The following is a 20,906-nucleotide window of genomic DNA, read 5'->3' as shown; positions in this document are numbered from 1 at the left end:
CTGCTTATGGAACCTAGCTTAGTCTAGTGGTCTATTTTCTTAAGGAATAAATAAACTCACAAAGAATGCTCAGACACCCAGCTGTACTCTCTTTCCACTGTCTTTCAAGCCAGTTGTTTGACATTCACTTTGTCATACAACTTTGGTTTTTACTCAAATGCAGTTTTTAGTTCTTTTCCTCATTAGCAACTCTGATGTTTCTTCTGATTTTCACGGAATCAGGTAAATAAAATAGGTCAAGAAAATATCTAAAAGAGGCAGTCCTACAGTAGTATTTCAAGGTATTCAGCTTAGTCCCATTATTGATACTAAAATTACAAGGACTGGGTATAGAGACCTGCATTAGTGTAACAGAGATTAAGCAGAGAAAGACATGGATCTCAACTTCTTGCTCTTTTCATTCTTAGGCTGAGCCATCTTGAGTAGATTGATTCCCTGTAAGCCCAACTCCTTCATCTATAAATTGAGGACAAGGACAGTATATTGTAAGGGACTGAGACTGAATTCAAACCCCTGAGGGGCATGATCCTCTCCTTCCCTGCTTTATATTATAGTCCTAAACAAAATATGTTGGTTACACAATTTATACAGATCATTAGGACCATGGCTCTCAAATAGTTAATGTAATTTTGCTACACACAAGAGCAAACACCAACACTTGCAAAATAACACAGAAAACTAGAAGTGAACAGATTATCAAGGTAACTTGCAATTCCAAATCAGCTTGATTTGCTCTGAAAATCTGACCCAGCCTCCTTTTCCCATGTTCTCAATCTGACTACTGTCTCTCACTACCAAATCTGCCATATTGAAATATTTGAGCATAAGAACCCAAATCCCATCTTTCTCTCTTGACAAACTAGAGCTGCTTTTGTTCCCCTGATAATATGATATGTAAAAAAGACCATTTAATCCTCTAATTTATAACAGTGAGTGAGATGTGGCTGAAACCCTGAGCTATCAATGCTCTTAATTAAAACAGTATTAATAATGATCACTAAAGGAAAATATATTTCATTCTAATTGGGAAGATGTCATATAATGTTTCTGACAAAGCCATAATAATTATGGTAAGGTGCAGGAAGTACCGCTGCCTAGATAGCTCTCTTGCAAAGGAAAATATACAGTGAAAGTGACAAATGAATGGCTTTACATATGAATGAACATGATCCATTGCTGTCCAAAGCCCCAAGAGCTACATAAGAGAAAAGGTCAGTGCCACTACAGGATGATGTCTTTTAGGAAAACACAATATATAAGTATATGCCCTTATATAAAGAATGGATTTGCAATATATTTTTAAATAAAATGAGTTCACAAAAAGTCTCATCTCCCAACCAGTGTTCTTTGTCTCTAGCCAATTAAGGTCATAATATTTTTGTTATGCTACAAAAGATATGAATGTGCATTATAAAAATACATAAACGGGCGCCTGGGTGGCTCAGTTGGTTAAAGCGACTGCCTTCGGCTCAGGTCATGATCCTGGAGTCCCTGGATCGAGTCCCGCATCGGGCTCCCTGCTCGGCGGGGAGTCTGCTTCTCCCTCCGACCCTCCCCCCTCTCATGTGCTCTCTCTCATTCTCTCTCTCTCAAATAAATAAATAAAATCTTTAAAAAAATAAAAATAAAAATACATAAACAAATAGATAAAGAAATTGAAAAGCATGAAAGTAAAAGGCAGATGACCACCCACCTCACCTTACCTCCCCCAGTCCCACTTCTTAGAGGAAAGCACAGTTACTTTATTTATTTATTTATTTTTAAAGATTTTATTTATTTATTTGACAGAGAGAGAGAGTTAGCGAGAGCAGGAACACAAGCAGGGGAATGGGAGAGGGAAAAGCAGGCTTCCCGCCGAGCAGGGAGCCGGATGTGGGGCTCGAACCCAGGACCCTGGGATCGAGTCCCGCATCGGGCTCCCTGCTCTGTGGGGAGCCTGCTTCTCCCTCTCCTCCCCACTTGTGCTCTCTATCTCACTATCTCTGTCTCTCTCAAATAAATAAAATCTAAAAAAAAAAAAAAAAAAAAGGATGCCCTTTACCAACACCTTAATTACATGATTTCACACCTTAATTATAAGAGTTTGGAAATATATATTCAAAGAGTAAAATATCAGTATGTTCTTCAAGTGCAAGTCTATTTAAATTAACATTTTAAATGGATCACAATTTTAGTCTTGGTAATTCCACAAGGCTGTCTCTCCATATTTCGATGTGTGGTGTTCACTCCTTGATTCATTAAGGAATCACGATGTTCCTGGCAGAGTCCTTGGCTTAAGAACTCATGTGAACAACCAGCCAGGCTCCCCAACTTCAAAACCTGCTTTTCAAAGTAACCTACAAGCCATGAAATGCACTTTATTGATTATTTTATGTAATTTTCACACACCCCTATGAGATGGGCACCGTAATTATTGACACCGATTAACTGAAAAAAAAAAAACTAAGAGAGATTAAGTAACATAAACAAAATCACAGTAAGTCAGTGGCCTAGAAAGATCTGTCCACCACCTGTCACTGAGGTTTATGCTCTTAGCCTGCATGGTGTAGACTTCACAGCTCGATTCCTGAGGGACCAGAGCTCTGGAGAAGTCATGAAATCTCCCATGGCCTCAGTTTCCCCATCAGTAAAACACAGGGATAAGATAAATTCAATATCAAATCAATTTTGTTATGAATGTCTATTTATCCTGGCCCTTTTCTCTATCCTCTGGTATCAAAACTTGAAGACGTTATTCTTTTTATGTTATATTTAACATATCACATTTAACATATGCAACTTTCACTTGCATGCCTCTCTAGGTCGGAGAAGAGTAAGAAATATTTTTTAATAACCCTTACATTCTCCTTATTAGTCATTTTTCCAACCAATATGCCAATGCCTTTCTCAGCTTGAACCTTTGGAAGATGAAATGAAAATTGCTAATTTTTAACTCCATGTGCCTAATGCCCATCTAAAATCACAATTATAAGTTCCCTGGAATGCATGACCTGAACCTGCGGAAAGCTGACCCACTCTTTGAGTTAATATTAGAGCAATTAGTCTAACAAAAGGATTTTTTTCATCTTTGAAATATTCAACTTCATCTTTCTCTGAAAAATAAGCTTCAAAGTTAAACACCAGTAAAATGTCCAATCTTCTTCACACATACTCTATCCTATATCCATCTCTCTCAAGTGGATTTAACTTTGGAAATTTATTTCTGTATGATAAAGAACTTTTTCTTTATGTGTAAAACTGTCAATCTCATTAAAAGGTAGCCCAGCAGTGTGAGGAAACGTACTTCTTTCTAAATCTTTAATCAATCTCGAAACATCTGCCAGTCAGCATATCTTCTATAAGTCCCTCTATCTTACAAATGTTCCCCGGAAATTCACAGTTGCCCAATGAAATTGACAGTTATGAAAAAAAATCAAATTGTCTCCTCTCAGTGAGTGGGCTACTTGATGGCCAAACGCCCTGTTCAGGAATAAAGTAGGATCAAATCCACAGACAAAAGCATTTCTCTTCCCTCTGGCTACAAAGCTATAACCAGCGCTCTCCTTTTATGATGGGGTGAACAGGTACACAGGAAAAAGAACTGAAATCAGGACTTTCAGGCAAGAAAAGCCAAAGTAATGTGCATATAAATCTTGCCTACTGTTTATTTGGAGCTTCTTCCTCCAAGAAACAAAACAAAACAATCAAGGCTGATACTAATAATTTACGGAGTCCAGATTCAATGTAATAAAGTGGTTAAGGTATTTTCTTAATTCATTTATCAGCTGATTCTACTGAAGAGACTGGAGCATTTTAACAACCTAATAAATGAAATAAGCCACCAAACTTTTTATGAAAATTAAATTAACGAATCATTTAATTTTGAGAATAGGTAAAACACAGAGAGAATCCATGGGCCAACAAATCAAGCGAAAACATATTCTTGCAAAAGATCATGGAACCTTCTTTGGAAGGCTGAGCTAAAGCTGCGGATTTTCAATTATAAATCAGATTGTTGCAAGTTGAGTTTGCTGGGAAGCAGATTCTAAGAAGGAGATTCGAATTCTGGAAGTTCAATGAGAAGGGCTCTCAAGAGCAACACCTAGGAGGGAGTCAAGGGTGCAAGTCAGCTGTGATGCACTCTCTACAATACCCTCTGAAGATCCACCATCCACCCAGAGTCAACCCAAACTGGGCAGCTCTAGAGTGTGGAAAGGGGTTTGGCTTTTGGCCAGGTAGCTAGCTCTCTTCAGCAGCAGCAGGGGGCTCAGCTGCAAGTTGTCAGTCTACACCACTCTGAGCACTCCCAGCTGGAGAAAGGAATGCTTCAGTTCCAAAAGGGGGCAAAGGGATGGGGAGGGAGATCTGGGAGGCCGGCTAAGATGCCCACTGCGCAGGTCTAACCCAATCCTGGGCAACCTTTCGGGATAGTTAGGCAATGGATGCTGAAGTATCAAGCCCAATGGAAAGGTCAAATATGCCCGGATCATGATGGTATGAGAATTAGGGTCCTGCTAAGGCTCCCAACTGAAATGTGCAGGGGACTTGGGTAAAGGCATGGAGGATTCGGCCCCTTCCCAGAAGGTCTACTGATCAGTGAAGCACAACAATAAAGAGCTTGGAGGAATTCTTTAATTCACTCATTCACTCACTCACTCACTCATTCATTCACCAGTTATAGAACTTCTATAATGGGAAAAAGCAAGGAGCCAGACATGGGCAAGCTGTGCCCTTATGGCGCTCACAGACTAGTAAGGGTAAAATCATCAAAACAATATTCTCAAAACATGTATTTTGAAACAGCAATGAGTGTTATAAAGAAACATAAGGCAGCACTGTCCAACAGAATTCTCTACAGTGATGGAAATATTCTATATCTGTACTGCCCAAGATGGTAGCCACTAATGAAATGTGGCTAGTGTGACTAAGGAATTGCATCTTTTAAATTTTTATTTAATTAATTTAAATGTAAAGGGATACATGTGGCAAGTGGCTCCTCCCACCACGGAGATGGGGGATGGTGTCATAGTGTCCGGCAGCGGGGTGGGGGGGGAAGCATGTCTAAATCAAAGACATCCCAGCTGGGATTTTCAGGATGAGAAAAAAGTAGAGAAAGTAAAAGGAAGAGGAAGAACTTTCTAATCAATGAAACAACAGGCGTATGGGCAGTAATGAAGGAAAAAGCCTGGCCAGCGGAGCAACTAGAGAGGGCATATTTGCCTTGAGCATTGATTTGGGGGTGCATTGATCTGAACACTGATATGGGTGGTATGAGATACGGTGGGATCTAGATCACAGACTGTCTTGAGTACATTACAGAATAATTATTTGTAAGGGGAAGGCATTTGAGAATATTTTAAAGTAGAGGTAGGGTAGGATTAGGTTTGATATTTTTTAGGTGATCACTTTCCAGTAAGCAGAACAGATTTGGGGAGTGGGAAACTGAGCTGAGGAATGGAGGCAGGAGAATATCCTTCAAGAGTTACACACACACACACACACACACACACACACACACACGTTAGGACTGGCAGAAACAAGTACCACACTCCTGAGCACTCTCAGTGGGAACAACCTGGTACAACCTCTTTGAAGGAAAATTGATTCTATTTATCAAAATTGTAAGGTACACCACTTTGTAAGAGAAACTCCTTTTTTCAGATTTACCTTAGAAACATTGTATCATGGATGCATACAGGTATGCACAAGGATATTCACTGCTTTACTGTTTAATTAGTCAAAATGAGAAATTACCTTAAAGTGTCCACTAATAGCGTTAACTAAAGAAATTATGAAACAGTGAAATAAATGAACAATGGGCATCCATAAAAAGTGCTGAAAAGTGCTCCAACATAAATTAGAAGAAAAAGGACAGGGTATACAACAACAACAATCCACAATATTAAAGATGAGCCCATATATGCAAAACAACCTATACAAAAACACCTGCATTTTTATGTATGCCTATGCACACACATCTCCGCACATATAGACAAGAATCTGCCCAGAATGGCATACCTGGGAAGTAAGACAAGTGTGGGGTGGGGGAGAAACTGCCTCTTCATTCTATTCTTTTTTGCATTGTTTTATTTATTTGCCACATACATGTAATGTAAAACACTAGTTAAAAAGAATTGATACATATACACACAGAGAGATTATTATAAAAGCAATCTTGTTGTAGAGTGGACTTCCTTCCTCCCTTTCCTTCCTTCTTTCCTTCCTTCCTTCCTTCCCTCCTTCCTTCCTTCCCTCCTTCCTTCCTTCCCTCCTTCCTTCCTTCCTTTCTTGCTAGATATTCAACTATCTTTTTGAAATTCGAGGTAAATAATAAATTTACAAAGTTATCTGGTTTGGTCTTGGGTCTGACCCAAAAAGCACAATAGAATCCAAGTTTTCTCTGCTATTTTTCACTCAGGAGGCCCTGGGAAGACCCACCTGGGACAAAACAGAATATTTCATGTGCTTGGACACGCTCTTCCCATCCACAACTGCACTTCTGGCTCGGAGGTGGACAGGTGGTGAGACAGGAAGGCCAGACATTAATACCTCCGTCTTGCTGCAATGGAAGCTGAGGTGTGAGAAGTTCAGTGACAAGCTCTGGTCACAGCAGATGGCCGGCAGCACCAGGACAAGGGCAAAAGAAAGGCCCTTTTTTTTTTTATGCCAGCCAGGTTTTTCCCCTCCACATGTCTGGCCTGTGCCGAGGACTACAGTTTGGATCCTGCAAAACGGCTACAACCAAAAATCACGCAATGGAACTCCACAAAACTCTTGGAGTTTCTTGGGATTTATAAATACGTATATACATTATATGTTAGGGTTACTGTCTGCTTCATAATTTAATATGCCAAATGTTATTTCAGGGTTTCATTCATACTTAAATGTTTGCTGAGCTCCTACTATGTGCCCAGAAATTATTTTAGCCACAGACAATTCTGCCATTTACAAAACTGAGAAGATTTTATCCTCTTGATGCTTAGAGGCAAGTGGGAAAAAAATGGGAGATAAAGAAATGAATAATTTAAAAAATAATTTAAAAAACAAAAAGGAGATGAGACCAAGAATACCTGAGGGGGGTGGGGGGCACCTTCTACTGGATGGTCAACAGTTCCCTGGGGAGGTGACTTTTGAGCTGATGACTGAAGTGAGAGCCAGCCACCAGGGAAGGGCATTACAGATGAAAGGAAGCAGTAAGTGAACAGGACCTGCATGACAAAGAGCTTGCCATGTGAGGAACAGAAAGGAGCTGGTGCATGGAGTTTAGAGAGAAAAGGAAAGAAGGAAAGAGAAGCTGGGGCGCCTGGGTGGCCCAGCTGGTGAAGTGTCCAACTCTTGGTTTCAGCTCAGGTCATGATCTCCCGGTCCTGGGATCCAGCCCTGGATCGGGCTCTGCATTTGGTGGGGGGCTGGGGGGAGGTCTGCTTGTCTCCCTCTCTCTCTGCCCCTCCCCCTACTCATACTCTCTTTCTAAAATAAAATAAATAAATCTTTAAAAAAAAAAAGATTAAGAGAAGCTCAAGATAGTGCATTAAACAAGGCCTTGTGGTTCTTAATATCTAGGAACCACATAAATGGAATATTCAGAAATTGCATCTAGCTATCAGTAAAAAGATGCATCTCATCCCGCCTCCCAGCCAGACCCACTTGAAGCATCTTACAAGACTTGACCAGGTTAATAAAAATGTTAACCACATTAATCAATATATATGGGCTGCATTGGTCAATATTTATTTATTTGATTCAGTAAACATCTTTTTACCCAATAGATATTAACCAAATTTTCAGTTTTTTTTAAAAAGATTTTTATTTATTTATTGAAAGAGAGAGAATGATAGAGAGAGAGCATGAGAGGGTGGAGGGTCAGAGGGAGAAGCAGACTCCCTGCTGAGCAGGGAGCCCGATGCAGGACTCGATCCTGGGACTCCAGGATCATGACGTGAGCCGAAGGCAGTCGCTTAATCAACTGAGCCACCCAGGCGCCCTCAGTTTTATAATTTTATTTTTAGAATAAAAATTAAAAACACAGCCACAGTTAACATTTGATTTATTGTATCTTCTAAGTGAAAGACTTCTGCATAGCATTTCCCAGGAAGGTGCTTTTCTTAAAAAGTAAATCATCTCTTCCGTGTTTCTAAATCCTAGTAATAACTACTTCTTAAGTTGAATGTTACCCTAAAAAGAAAAAAGACTACAAAACTGAAAAGATTCTAATTATAAAATTGCCAAGAGCTCAATCTCAGACTGGAGAGAATCTATACAAATGGGTCCGTCTCTCACCTGCTGGACTAGCAAAACCTTGAAAAGGCTCTCGAAGCATATTTGTGCAAGATGAGAGGAACCAGACATTCTCACAGATGGCAGGGCAACCTCGATAAAACTTTACGTGTAAATACACTTTGGACACTGAGTCCCACTTCTAGGAATTCATTTATCAGTAAGCTCACCACTGGGTGAGAGAAGAGGTCATCCATGGCACCTCTTGTCACAGAGAAGAAAAAGAATTACTCAAACATTCCACAACAGATATGCAGCTTGGATTCAAACTCAGGCTCTGCTGCACACCAGCTACGTGAATTGGACAAAAACTTACCCTCTCAGGCACTCAGTCTTGTGATCTGTAAAATGGGCACAAAAACACCTACTTCATGCCCACCTTTAACAACAGACAAAAGGAAGGAAGGAAAGAAGAATGAATAATCAAAGAAATGTACAGAATTTATTTATACACTGGAATCCTAATTATTGACAAGCATGATATATTACTGAACAAGAAAATCACACCACAGAAGAGTATGTAATTATATATTGCACACATGTGCACACACACAAAACTAGATATACATAGACTATTCTGGAATATTCATAGTGGTTGCTTCTGGGAACTAGATTCCTGGGAATGAAGTTGAAAGGAAATCTTACTGTTCAACGTTTAAACTTTGTACTTTCAAATCTGTACCAAATACACGTATTACCTACCACAAGAAGAAATCAAATAAGATTTAATTTTAAGGGGGTCAATCTAAACCTCCAGCATTAATTGCTATATTCCCTGATACTCACTTTGCAGGTTACATACCAACAGCAATTACAAGAAATTGTAGAACAGTCGGCCACTCAAGCACAAAATCTACAACAAAATTAAGTGGGATATAATTTGAATATCTCATTCTATTATCCTGACCTGCAGCAAAATCATTCGTTCATTTGGTAAGCAAATATTGAACATTTACTATGGGCAGAGAGCTGGGGGATACAGAGTGAACAAGGTAGCTAAGGTCTTTGGCCACCTAAAACTTACACCCTTGTAGGATAAGAAATAACCTACAAAAATATGAAGAAAAACATCTGGCACAAAAGTTAAGAAAATCTAAAAATCCTATGCGTACTCTTAAATTAGAACGAAGTTCTAGAGGGATGTGAGGAGAAGACTTTTTAGATGTGATGGTCCTGGCAGGCTGTTCTGAGACAGGAATTATGAAGTTAAAATCTGGAGACCAAGAGAGAACCAGGCAGGAGAAAATCAGAGGGAAGAAGAGCCATTAATGGAGATCTATTCAAACTGATGAAGACCTCTCAGGGCAAACTCCCCGGGAAATGTTCCTTTCAAACCTCACTTCACACATTTTCCATCTGAATTCATGGATGTTGAGAACTAGAGTAGTTTCATAACATCTAGATTTGGGGCCAATGTTGCTAGAATACAACTCGGGCTTAAAAAGTGTTTCTTTTGCAAATTAGCCAAAGTATCTGCATATTTACAGATGGAAACCTGGAGCCCTAAAGAAATTGTTCATAATATGAAGAGTTAATTTTGCTACGGGATTCAAAGAGGCATGATTTCTTGAAGGTTTTTAAAATAAATTTCTTTTATTGAGTTAATGTGTGGCTTTAAGATAATAAAATGCATTTTAAGACTTTAATTGCTTTCCTAAGCAGTGAAATTTGTATTAAGGAAAAGCTCTGAACTCAAACTAGTGTTTTAATTTAATTTGAGTTAGTCCATTCATAAGACAGACTTCTTTTTCTTTCTGTTAACCACTAAAGTAGTCATTGTAAACATGAGTGGAGAGAAGACAAAATCAAGGTTTGGGCAAATCTGAGATAAATTTGTGGGGGGGGGGGGTTAGGGTGAGAAGTGACATATACACTATGGTGATATCAGATGGAAGTTTCTTAAGAGGATGGTATTGAATACATGGGATATTTTTTCTTAGGACCCAATTTTTAAGATATTTGTATAAAATCAAGCCATATGGCCAGTATAAGTTTTACATGTAAGGGTTATAAAAACTATGGACTCTGAGAAACAAACTGAGGGTTCTAGAGGGGAGGGGTGGGGGGATGGGTTAGCCTGGTGATGGGTATTAAAGAGGGCACGTATTGAATGGAGCACTAGGTGTTATACACAAACAATGAATCATGGAACACTACATCAAAAACTAATGATGTAATGTATGGTGATTAACATAACATAAAAAAAAAAAACCTACTTAAGAAGAGAAGTACAATAGTCGTGAGTCTCCCAAGCTTAGTCATGCATAGGCCACCATTTGGATTTGTGCCATACTGAGTTCCACCACCTACCTTCCTACTTTTTGCCACTCTGTGGTATGATTGCACTATGAGTTAGTCATCCATTAAATAACTTTACTTTTTAAATTAAATAAGCTTATTTAAAGAGGAAGCTACACATTTTTATCTTAAATGGAAAACCAGTATCACTTGAAGGTAAATGTAAAATTTAATGCAATATAAAGTTAATGAATACAATAAAACATAAGATTGTTACCTGAAACCTCTGCATCTAAGTAGGGTTTTCTCCCTATTAAAAGGCCTTCAGGGAGTGCCTGGCTGGCTCAGTAGATAAAGCATGTGACTCTTGATCTCGGGGTTGTAAGTTCGAGCCCCATGTTGGGTACAGACATTACATAAAATAAAATCTTTAAAAAATAAAAATAAAATAAATAAAATAAAAAAGTAAAAGGACTTCAGGGCATCAGTTCTTTAAGATAAGTTGATTAAGAAGTAGCATTTTACTTAGGATTCAATGTTACTGACCTCCCTAATAATTATTTTCTCTCAGGTTATATAATTCCCACATTTGGGGGCCACTACTAGAGTTAATAGGCAAAAATACTGTGATCAGTCTTTTAATCAAAGGCCTGCTATTTGGACCAATGTATTTATTTAACTCTATATTTTCTAATACGGTGTTTCATGAGTGGCTCCTAAATAAGTCCCATATTACAAAAATGTATTACTAAAGTTAACAGCAAGAGGAAAATAAAATGCCTTCTGTTTTTCATTACCAAAGCCATGAATCTTCTGCTGAGATGAGTGAATTAAGTTTTAGCAGCTTATTTTTCTTACAGACAATGAACAACAAATATCACCTCAATCTTTCAACAATAAAAAAATAAAAATCAACATTATCACCATTCATTAAGTTCCTACAACTACGAGTCAGGCATAGGATTAAGAATTTGATATACTTATCCCTTATGAGAAGTATATTACTATCCTCATTTTTGTACATGATGAAGCAAAATTTCAGAAAGAATAGGCAATTTCCTCAAAGCCATAGAGTCAGTAAGTGGTCAAGTTGAGATCCAAGCTAAAGTGTCAGTCTCAAGTATATGCCATTTCCACCATGGAAAAAATAATGCCATCAATTCAGTGATGAAGGAAAGAAAGGAAGAAAGGAAGGAAGAAAAAAAGGAAAGGGGGGAGGAAGGGAGGAAGGAAGGAAGAGAGTATCCCAGCAAGATTTGTGGTAGCTACAGTCAAAATTATTCTAAATTTCATATCAAAAGGCAAAGGAACTAGAATATCTAAAACAATTTTGAAAAAGAAAAATAAAGTGGGCAGAATCAGCCTACCCTGTTTCAAGAGTTATTGTATAGCTATACATATAGACACATACAGATATACCGCTACATGTATTTGGGCACACAAAGCAATGGAACAGAATAAAGGACCTAAGAACAGAAACACATAAATATGCTCAATGGAGAAAAGACAGCCTTTCCACAAACGGTGCTGCAGCAATTGGCCATCCATAGGCAAAAAATGAATCTAGACCTAAATGCGCAACTTACACAAAAATTAACTCAAAATGGATCATGCTTTTGGTACTAACACTTTGCCCAGCTCAAGATTCCCAGTGTTTTTTTTCTAGATGTTTTAGGGTATTACCTTTAACCTTTAAGCCCATGATCCACAAATGCCAAAAAGAAATAAATTGGATTTCATCACACTAAAAAACCTTTGTTCTGTGAAAGACCTTGTTGAGAAGATAGGAAATACAAGCTACCTACTGAGAGGAAATATTTAAGAACCACATGTCTGAAAGGATTGAGATCTAGAATATATAAAGAACATTCAAAATGCAACAGTCAAAAAACAGACAACCCAATTAGAAAATGGGCAAAAGACATGAACAGGTATTTTATCAAAATGCATGTCCAGATGGCAAATAAGACATGAAAAGATGCTCAACATTGCTACCCAATATGAAAATGTAAACCAAAACCACAATGAGCTATCACCACACATACGTCAGAATGTCTAAAATAAAAAATAGTGAGGACACCAAAACCTGGTGACAACATGAAATGCTAGCATGGACACAGAGAAACTGGATCATATGTTGCCGGTGTGAGGATAAAACGGTACAAACACTGTGAAAAGCAGTTGGGCAGTTTCTTTAAAAAACTAGACTTGCAAACACCAGTACCACCCAACAGTGGCACTCCTGGGCATTTACCTAGAGATCTGAAAACCTATATTCCTTCAAAGATCTGTACACAAACATTTATATCTGCTTTCTCTGTAACAGCCCCCAAATGGAAATCACCCTAAATGTCCTTCAATAGATGAATGGCTAAGCAAACTACGGTCCATCCATTCCATGGGACACTATTTAACAGTAAAAGAAGGAATGAACCATGATACCCACAACAATCACGACAATTCCAGAGAATTTTGCTGAGTTAAAAAAAAGGGAAAAAAAGAAAACCCAAATCCCAAAAGGTTACACACCATATGGTTCCATTTATATAATATTCTCAAAATGATAAAATTACAGAAATGAAAAACAGATTAGTGGTTGTCAGGGCTTTAGGACTGTAGGAGGGGGAGCAGTAGGGGAAGCTATAAAAGAACAACAGGAAGGACCCTGTGGTGAGGGAATATTCTGTCTCTTGATTGTATACCAATGTCAGTATCTTGGTTGCAATACTGTACTATATACTTGAAGAATATTACCATTGGGAGAAACTGGGTATTAGAGACCTCTCTGCATTATTTCTTATAACTGCATGTGACTACTATTATCTAAAAATAAAAAAAATCATTTAAAAAATGAGACAGCGGTTCTTAATCTTTTGGAAGTTGTAGAGGGTGGGAGGTGAGAGGCCTGGGGGCAGGGTGGTCCAGACCTCTACAAGAATCTGATAAAAGCTATAAAGCATCACCCCAGAAAGGTCACCTGCATTCTATCCCCAGAGCCTACTTGAAGGACTCCACTCAAGAACATAATACACACAAGCTAACATTTATGTTCTCTGGGAACCAGGGCATGAAGAGAGACTTATTTTACTGCTAGTAAAATAAAGACAGCCCCCCCAACTGCTTGGCAAAGATCAGATTCCAGATACTTATTCAAAATTTAGCCATCTGCATCTTAGAAGCTATTTTAAAACTTCAACATTCACACATATCTGTGGCATTTCTAAACTCACAATTTCATTTTGAATTTCAAAGGAACAGGGGTTGCAGGAGGGAGGCATCATAATCTCTTCCTGGTTTAGAATCTCCAAAGGCTTAATTTCCACCCACTGGCATCAAATTCCTGGAGTTAAGAGGAAAATCAAATTTGACCTTCCTCATTTCACAAAAACGGAACAAGGAGATTTCTGCAGAGATCTTTGCACTTCAATATTTTATCTGTTACTCAGACTAATTCACCCTTAAGTATAGGGAATATATTAATCTCATGTTAACAATACAATTCCAACAACAGACTGTCAATTCCTTGAGGGCCGTGACTGGACCTGTCTTATTTAAGGTGGTTTACCCTGATCTTATACTAGTACGCACTCAAGAAATATTTGATGAATGATAAAACAAATGAAAGCAAATATAGCCCAAATGAAAACTAAATTCTTAAAATACCCAAGATAATGATTTCTCACAAAAATTACAAAGCTGTCTAAGAAATAAATATTTCTAGTCAATGAATGAATATGACTAAAAAAATATAGCAGATATGGGGCAAAATATGGCAGATATGGGGAAAATCATCCCATCAGTAATTTTGTTTATGTTTACACACAAAATCACTAAATTGGCCATTCTTTGCTTAAGTTGGTTTTGGGGAGGATGATTAAAAGCATAAAAAATCATACACAATTAATCATAACATCCACAAAGGCCATCAAATAAAGATGACTAAAATACCAGCTGAAAAGCCCTTCTGACACAGAAACTGGAGAAGTCGATTCATCTGGGGGCAAAAAACGCTGAGTGGTCTTGACATAGGCATGTGTATTCAGTCTACATGATCATCAATTTCACCACTGCAAAGTTATCTCCAAAGCCTCTTTCTCTTGAGGATGAAAAACAGTGCTCCATGTATCTTACTGAATGGTTGAATTTTGATGTTAGGACTATAACTTTGTCGAGGTACTGTAAAAACCGTGGATCATCTATGGATCCTGAAACCCTAAAGGCACTATTATAGCTGCTTTGGCATACTGGGTCAGGTCAAACAGGGAAAAAAAGGAGTGAGAAAATATTTCTGCCTAAAATCGGGCCATTAACTAACCAATTTTTCAAATCCATTCTCTACCACCCAAGAGAAAGACCCCCAAATTAACAGAAATACCTCCTAGTCTGATGCGCTCATTCAAACTGAAGTTTCATGGAGGTGAGTTTCTTCATCTCTGATTATCTTTGTCATTTATCCCAGGGTCATGAAAAATCTTACAAAGGCAAATATTCTTTCTAGACCTAGCATTATTGTCAAGCAATAGTTGCATTTATATATTAATTACTGCATGTATATTGTTTGTTTTCCTAACTAAACAGCAAGTTCTTTGAGGATGAGAGTTATTGCAGTAGAGCCTCTATGCTAGGCTCTAGGCTCTATGCAGCCTGGGTTAATACCACTAACACTTCTTACTTTGGACAGAGGGTCTATACCATTCCCTGAAGCCATTCTTCCCTATTGCTTGGGACCTCCATGAAAACTTCAGTTTGCAGTGTTTTCTGACAACTATGTAATCAGCCTCTTTCATTTATATAAATCAATCCCATCTTAAGAAGAGCTCTGGGGGCTTTTTTTTGCCCCCAGATGAATCGACTTCTCCAGTTTCTGTGTCAGAAGGGCTTTTCAGCTGGTATTTTAGTCATCTTTATTTGATGGCCTTTGTGGATGTTATGATTAATTGTGTATGATTTTTTATGCTATTGCAGTAGAAGCAGTCAACATAATAGCCACCTAAGCATCATCATCCCTAACAGCCCTGGTAGTGAGAAATGGCAGTAATGAACATTAATTAGGTTTCCAATGTGTCAAGCACTGTGTGGAGCCCTTTGTGAGGATCATATATTAGGTGGGTACCACGAGTCTCCTTATTTTTATGGAAGACCGATGCTTACAAATGTTAAGGAACTCACCAAAAGCCACAGAACCAGTCGCTGACCTGGGATTTTAAGTCTCATGTCAGAGTGTATGCTCTTAAACCAGTTCACAGTGATGCATCCATTCATTCATTCAAGAAGTCTTCATCAGGAAGACTGTCGATGAAATGCTGGGCACTATTCCAGCACTGGGGTTCAGCTATAATTAAAAGAGAAGTCACAGACCCCATGGAGCCTCATGTGCTATTTGGGGGATACAGACACTCAACATGTAAAACAAACAGACCGGTACGTGAGGGGATGGTAAGTCTAGAGAGAAGAAATGGAAGAGATGTGGGGGAGGAGAAATAGAAGAAGATATGAGGGAGGAGGAGGAGGCAAGAAATAAAATTAAGTATCTGGAAGGCCTCAGGGAGCAGATGGCATTTGAAGAAAGACTGAAGGAGATGAGGGAGCCAGCTGGGAAGAAATACTGGGGGGAACAGCATTCCAAGCAGACGGAACAGCAAGAGAAAAGGTTCTGAGTCAGCAGGGGGCCTCTGAGCCCATCTAAGGCTCTTCCCCTGAATGGCATGGAAAGGCATTGGTGGTTTGAACAGCCAGGGGGACAAATTAGGAGATATTTTTTAATATTATAAGGAGGAGATGATGGGGACTTGGGCCAGGATGGTAGTGGCAGATAGTATGAAAGACAGATTGTAGATATATTTCAAAGATAGAGCCCATAGGATCTTGTGATGGATTGTTGTGGGGAGAGAGATAAGAGCAGACAGAAATGCAACAGAGGTTTGTTTGCTGTTTTTTTGCTTGCCTGATTAATTTTTACCAGGGCAATTAAAATGTTGGGACCTCTAGTGGCCAAGATGCAGACTCCAGGAGAAGCTGGTTTGGAAGAAACAATCAAGGGTTTGGATGCATTAAGTTTGAGACTCTTAGTCATCCAGATGGGGATGCAGGCTAGACTGGAGAAGAGGCCCTTGATGTACAAGAGCATCATGATGTGATTTAAAGGCGAGTAATCGAGAGACTGCATGTAGATTAAGTGAATAGCTCTGAATTTAAACTCCGAGGCATGCAGGGCAATTATCGATTGGAAATTCTCTTTGTTGCAAAGGAAGAAACAAAGTGAGGACAGTTATATGACACCATCTAAGCCATACACTCAGGTTAATGATGTACAAATCGCCTGATTCACTATCTCTCTAAGAAAACATTTTTAGTGTCTTTTGTGGATTAGCCAGATAATTAGAGACAATCGCTTCCTTTCCTCCCTCCCCAAGCCCCCCAAATTGTGGCACAGACATTTCTGAACAAACACTTTATCCAGGATGCAGCTTGAGACCTCCATGAACCATTGGAGCTCAAGCTGGAGAAGGCAGATGTAAAGGTACTGAGACTTTTGAGTTAAAGGAGTTGAATTTCATTAAGCCTTTTGATGTTTACAAAAAAGAGTAAGTCTGGATGGAAAATGATTGCTTAATTGCTTGAACTATATAGGATCTCAACTAAAAGTGACCATTTATCTTTGATTCATGTGAATGGAGCTAGTCTTAAAATGTCTCATGTCCCACTGTAAAATCACTTAAATGTATAGAATTTGTAAAAACTTCACTCAATGAAAACATCTAGATCTGAAACGTCACTATGCCATTGGACACTTCTGGACAGAAAGAGATCTATAATCCCCATATCCTTCCACCAATCCTCACTCACCTTTGATTATTCCAAACAAATAATACAATCAGAATCAATGTTATGCTTTCATTACATATTCACAGATATTATCTTAGTCAATACTTCCAACATCATGAAATAGTGTTCACTGTACAGATTAGAAAACTGAGGCCAAGAGAGGTCAAGGTCATGGAGCTCATGAGTAATAGAAGCAGAATTGGCTCTTTCCTCCTTTTCCAAATCTGAGGGAGCATTCCTTGGCACAGCAGCTGCTTACCATGAAATGTTGTTTTCTTGTTTAATTATAAACCCCCCCAAACATGGTTCTAATCCACAGACATTTGTCTGGATTCCATATATAAAACAACTCTGTCATATTAGTTCCTCAAGAGGCTTATGAACTGCAAAGTCACACATCACCCTGTAGTTCAACGGGCACGTATGAGTGCCTACTTTGAACAGAAGTGATGCCGGAGCCCTGGCTGAAACTTACACAAGGCACATGCTGTTCTAGGCTCTAAGCAGCCTGGGTTAATACCACTAACACTTCTTGCTTTGGACAGAGGGTCTATACCATTCCCTGAAGCCATTCTTCCCTATTGCTTGGGACCTCCATGAAAACTTCAGTTTGCAGTGTTTTCTGACAACTATGTAATCAGCCTCTTTCATTTATATAAATCAATCACATCTTAAGAAGACTTTTAAAAAATTAACTGGTGATAAAACCAGTATTAATAAATAAGACCAGATTTTACTGATTATGTCTTTGACCCTTCTCTCCATGAGCAATAACCATCATTCCATAGATATTCTAAAATCTGCCTGAGTAGTAATGCGGACAAGATGAATAAATCCTGAGAAAGTAGACTGCTCACTGGCATCCAATATACAATATGTACAATATAAAATGAATACAAACTAAACTAAATTTCCTTTCCTTCTGCTTCAAATACCTGTCTGTAAACATTGGCACACATATAGGACCATATTATGTCAGCTGTAATAATATAGAAAAATAATCTTCATTACCATAAACTAGAAAGTCATGGTAACTAGTCTTTCAAAAAAAATCACCAAGTGTCACAATTTGGCATACACTCCAATCCTTATGAATAATTCACATTTTGTGCATTAATAATGCATGTCTTCTTCCTATTGGAATGCTCCCTAACACAGAATGGATTTCTCTTATCAATTTCCTCAACTGACATGATGGAGTAAATCTAAAATTAGAATGGTGTTTTTAATGCTCCCTTTAAAACTGTAACAACTCAGCTGGCCCTTAAGGTTATCAAAAACATAAAGCTCCTATTATGTCTTGCCCTTTGCATGGGAGTCACTAGGTTAAGTACCCTAACAATAGTTACTCTTGCTGATGAGAAGAGTATGTGCATGGAGGAAAAGATCAAAGAAACTTGCACAGGGCTGATAGGGATTGGTTAGTTCTGTTTCAGTTCTTCCTAATTATATATGTATATATTCACAGTAACACGGGACATAATTGCTAAAACATGGTAACCAGCTAGGGAGGATGAGAGGAAACATCTGTAATTATTAGAAACTCTTGCCTGATTTGTTTTGACCCTTTGCTTGCTTGCTTTCTTTTTTTCCCTGCTGGTTACCACTGTGAAATTTCTTTTCAATTTTCAGTAAAATTATCTAGCACATAAAAAAGTACAAAGACCAAGGAAGAGAAAGGTGCCAGTGACACGTTATTTGTGGGGAAAGACATTCAATTTATCACTGTAACTATACTCCCAGTGTGGTCATTGCACACCATTGCTGATATTATTTCAGACATTACTAAACTTTCTGCCCAACCCAAACATCCAAACACACCCACTAAACAAAAACAGCAACAATATTTGACACAAAGCAAAGAGAAATGAGGTAGGTTGGAATCTGGGGGGAAAAAAATCAGTCCAGTATCGTCCCCCTCTCTGGAGAATTCCTTCACCATCACTCCATCTCAAAGAGAAGCTGCATGAGTTCTGTCTGAAGTCCTATCAATGAATAGCAAAGGGAAAGGGGGCAAAAGAGAGCCATCCCTATGCCAACATCTGTCCCCTACAAGTACCCTCAGGCTCATTCATTCTTTCTTGTGGTTCATATTTAGGGAGCACCTGCTCTGTGCCAGGTATTATGTTCCACCCTAAATAATCTTCCATTGGGCTTCCAATGTGTATTCCAGCAACAGAAATCCACCACCCGGGATAAGGAAGAGAGAAAATTCAGATTCGGGTATCCACCCCAAGTTGGCCTGGCCAGAGGCCAGCGCACACCGCCTTAGCCAACACCTGGGACAGCGGTGGGTCATTGTCCAGGATTCGATGCCCAAAGAGACCTTCCGCTTGGCAGCAATGTCTCCCTGGGGTCAGGGGGTCACTGACCTTGTTCACACCGAAAGCGCCTGCCCTCTTCCTCAGCTAGCCTCCCACCCCCTGGAAAAGTTAAGTTGGCAGCGAGTGGGAAGAGGGGCACCAGGGGCATCCTGCAGGCTCAGCACCCCCAGCCGGCTTTCTCAGCTCCAACTCCCTTGGCTACCGAGAAATATTTATTTCCAGTCGATGGGCTCCAGTGGCTACTGAAGCCGAACACGCGGCCACCATCAGAAAGCCAAGTCATCCGAGAGATAAAGATAGATCCATTACATACCTAGACCCGGCTTTACAGGGCCAGCCGCAGGCGATTGTGAATTTCGGCTGAGAAAGCCACAGTGCAATTCACCAGCGCGCAGCCGGGGAATCTCCTGCCAGCCTCCAGGGATGCTGGCGAAGGATGAAGACAATTGAACGCACGAACAGGAAAAAAAAAAAAAAAAAAGGATCATACTTACCCCTAGGCGTCTGCTCCGGATCCTCACGTACCCTTGTTTCACTATGTCATTAAAATTGGAAGCCATCCCGGACAGCCGGTGACCCCCCTCACCCGAGCACCCGCACCCGAAGTGGCTTTGGGGAGGGTTAAGGGCAGAGTCAGGAGAAGACGTGCGGGGAGAAAGTTGAAAAGGCGAAGCTGTTTCGGCTGCGGCTCGGCGCGGCTTTAGAAGGCGCACATCACTTTGTCCCCCAAACCCCTGAAAGTGGGCGGCCGGCTGGCAGCCACTTTGGGGGAGCGCGGAGAGCGCAGCGCAGCGCCGCGAGGCGAGGCTGGAGCGCCGCCGTCAGCTGACTCATCAGCCAGCCTGCCAGGAGGAGGAGCGGCGGCTGCTCAGGGCTCCAGCCCTGCCTCTTCCCGGGGCCCGGCAGGAGCGGGGGAGGGGGAGGAGGAGGGGCGGGAGGTAGGGAAGGAGGAGGAGGTAGAGGGAAGAGAAGGACGACCGCGGAGTGGTGGGAGCCCCCCGCCCCCCCCGCCCTGCCGAGGTGGAGGAGCCGCGCGGGTCCCAGTGCCCGGCTGCGGCCACCCGAGGGCAGACACCCCTGAACGCGCTCGCACCCCTCCCCTCCCCTCCCGCCCACCTTGCCCGACCCGCTTCCCCTTCCGATCCCTCCCCTCCTCCAGGACCCCGAGCGCGCCCCCGCCCGCCCCCGCACCTAGCTGACAGCCTGCCGAGATAGCGCGCCCTCTCTTCTCGCTCTGGCGGCTGATTTTAGGAGGAGAAGAAA

At 40.2% G+C, this 20,906-nt stretch overlaps 1 protein-coding gene across 1 annotated transcript in view; it reads right to left on the bottom strand.

Moving 5' to 3' along the window:
• Positions 1-20,203, bottom strand: part of DOK5 (docking protein 5) — a 152,286-nt gene extending 132,083 nt beyond the window's left edge. Inside the window, exon 1 of the mRNA XM_021677816.2 lies at positions 20,138-20,203. Coding sequence (XP_021533491.1) covers positions 20,138-20,203 — 66 coding nt within the window. The remainder of the gene's footprint in view (positions 1-20,137) is intronic.
• Positions 20,204-20,906: the final 703 nt, after the last annotated feature.

Source organism: Neomonachus schauinslandi, chromosome 10 (genome assembly GCF_002201575.2).
Source record: "Neomonachus schauinslandi chromosome 10, ASM220157v2, whole genome shotgun sequence".
In the NCBI taxonomy this organism is placed as follows: domain Eukaryota; kingdom Metazoa; phylum Chordata; class Mammalia; order Carnivora; family Phocidae; genus Neomonachus; species Neomonachus schauinslandi.
Note: the sequence above shows the minus strand (reverse complement) of the source record. Positions and strands in the feature narration are given on the sequence as shown.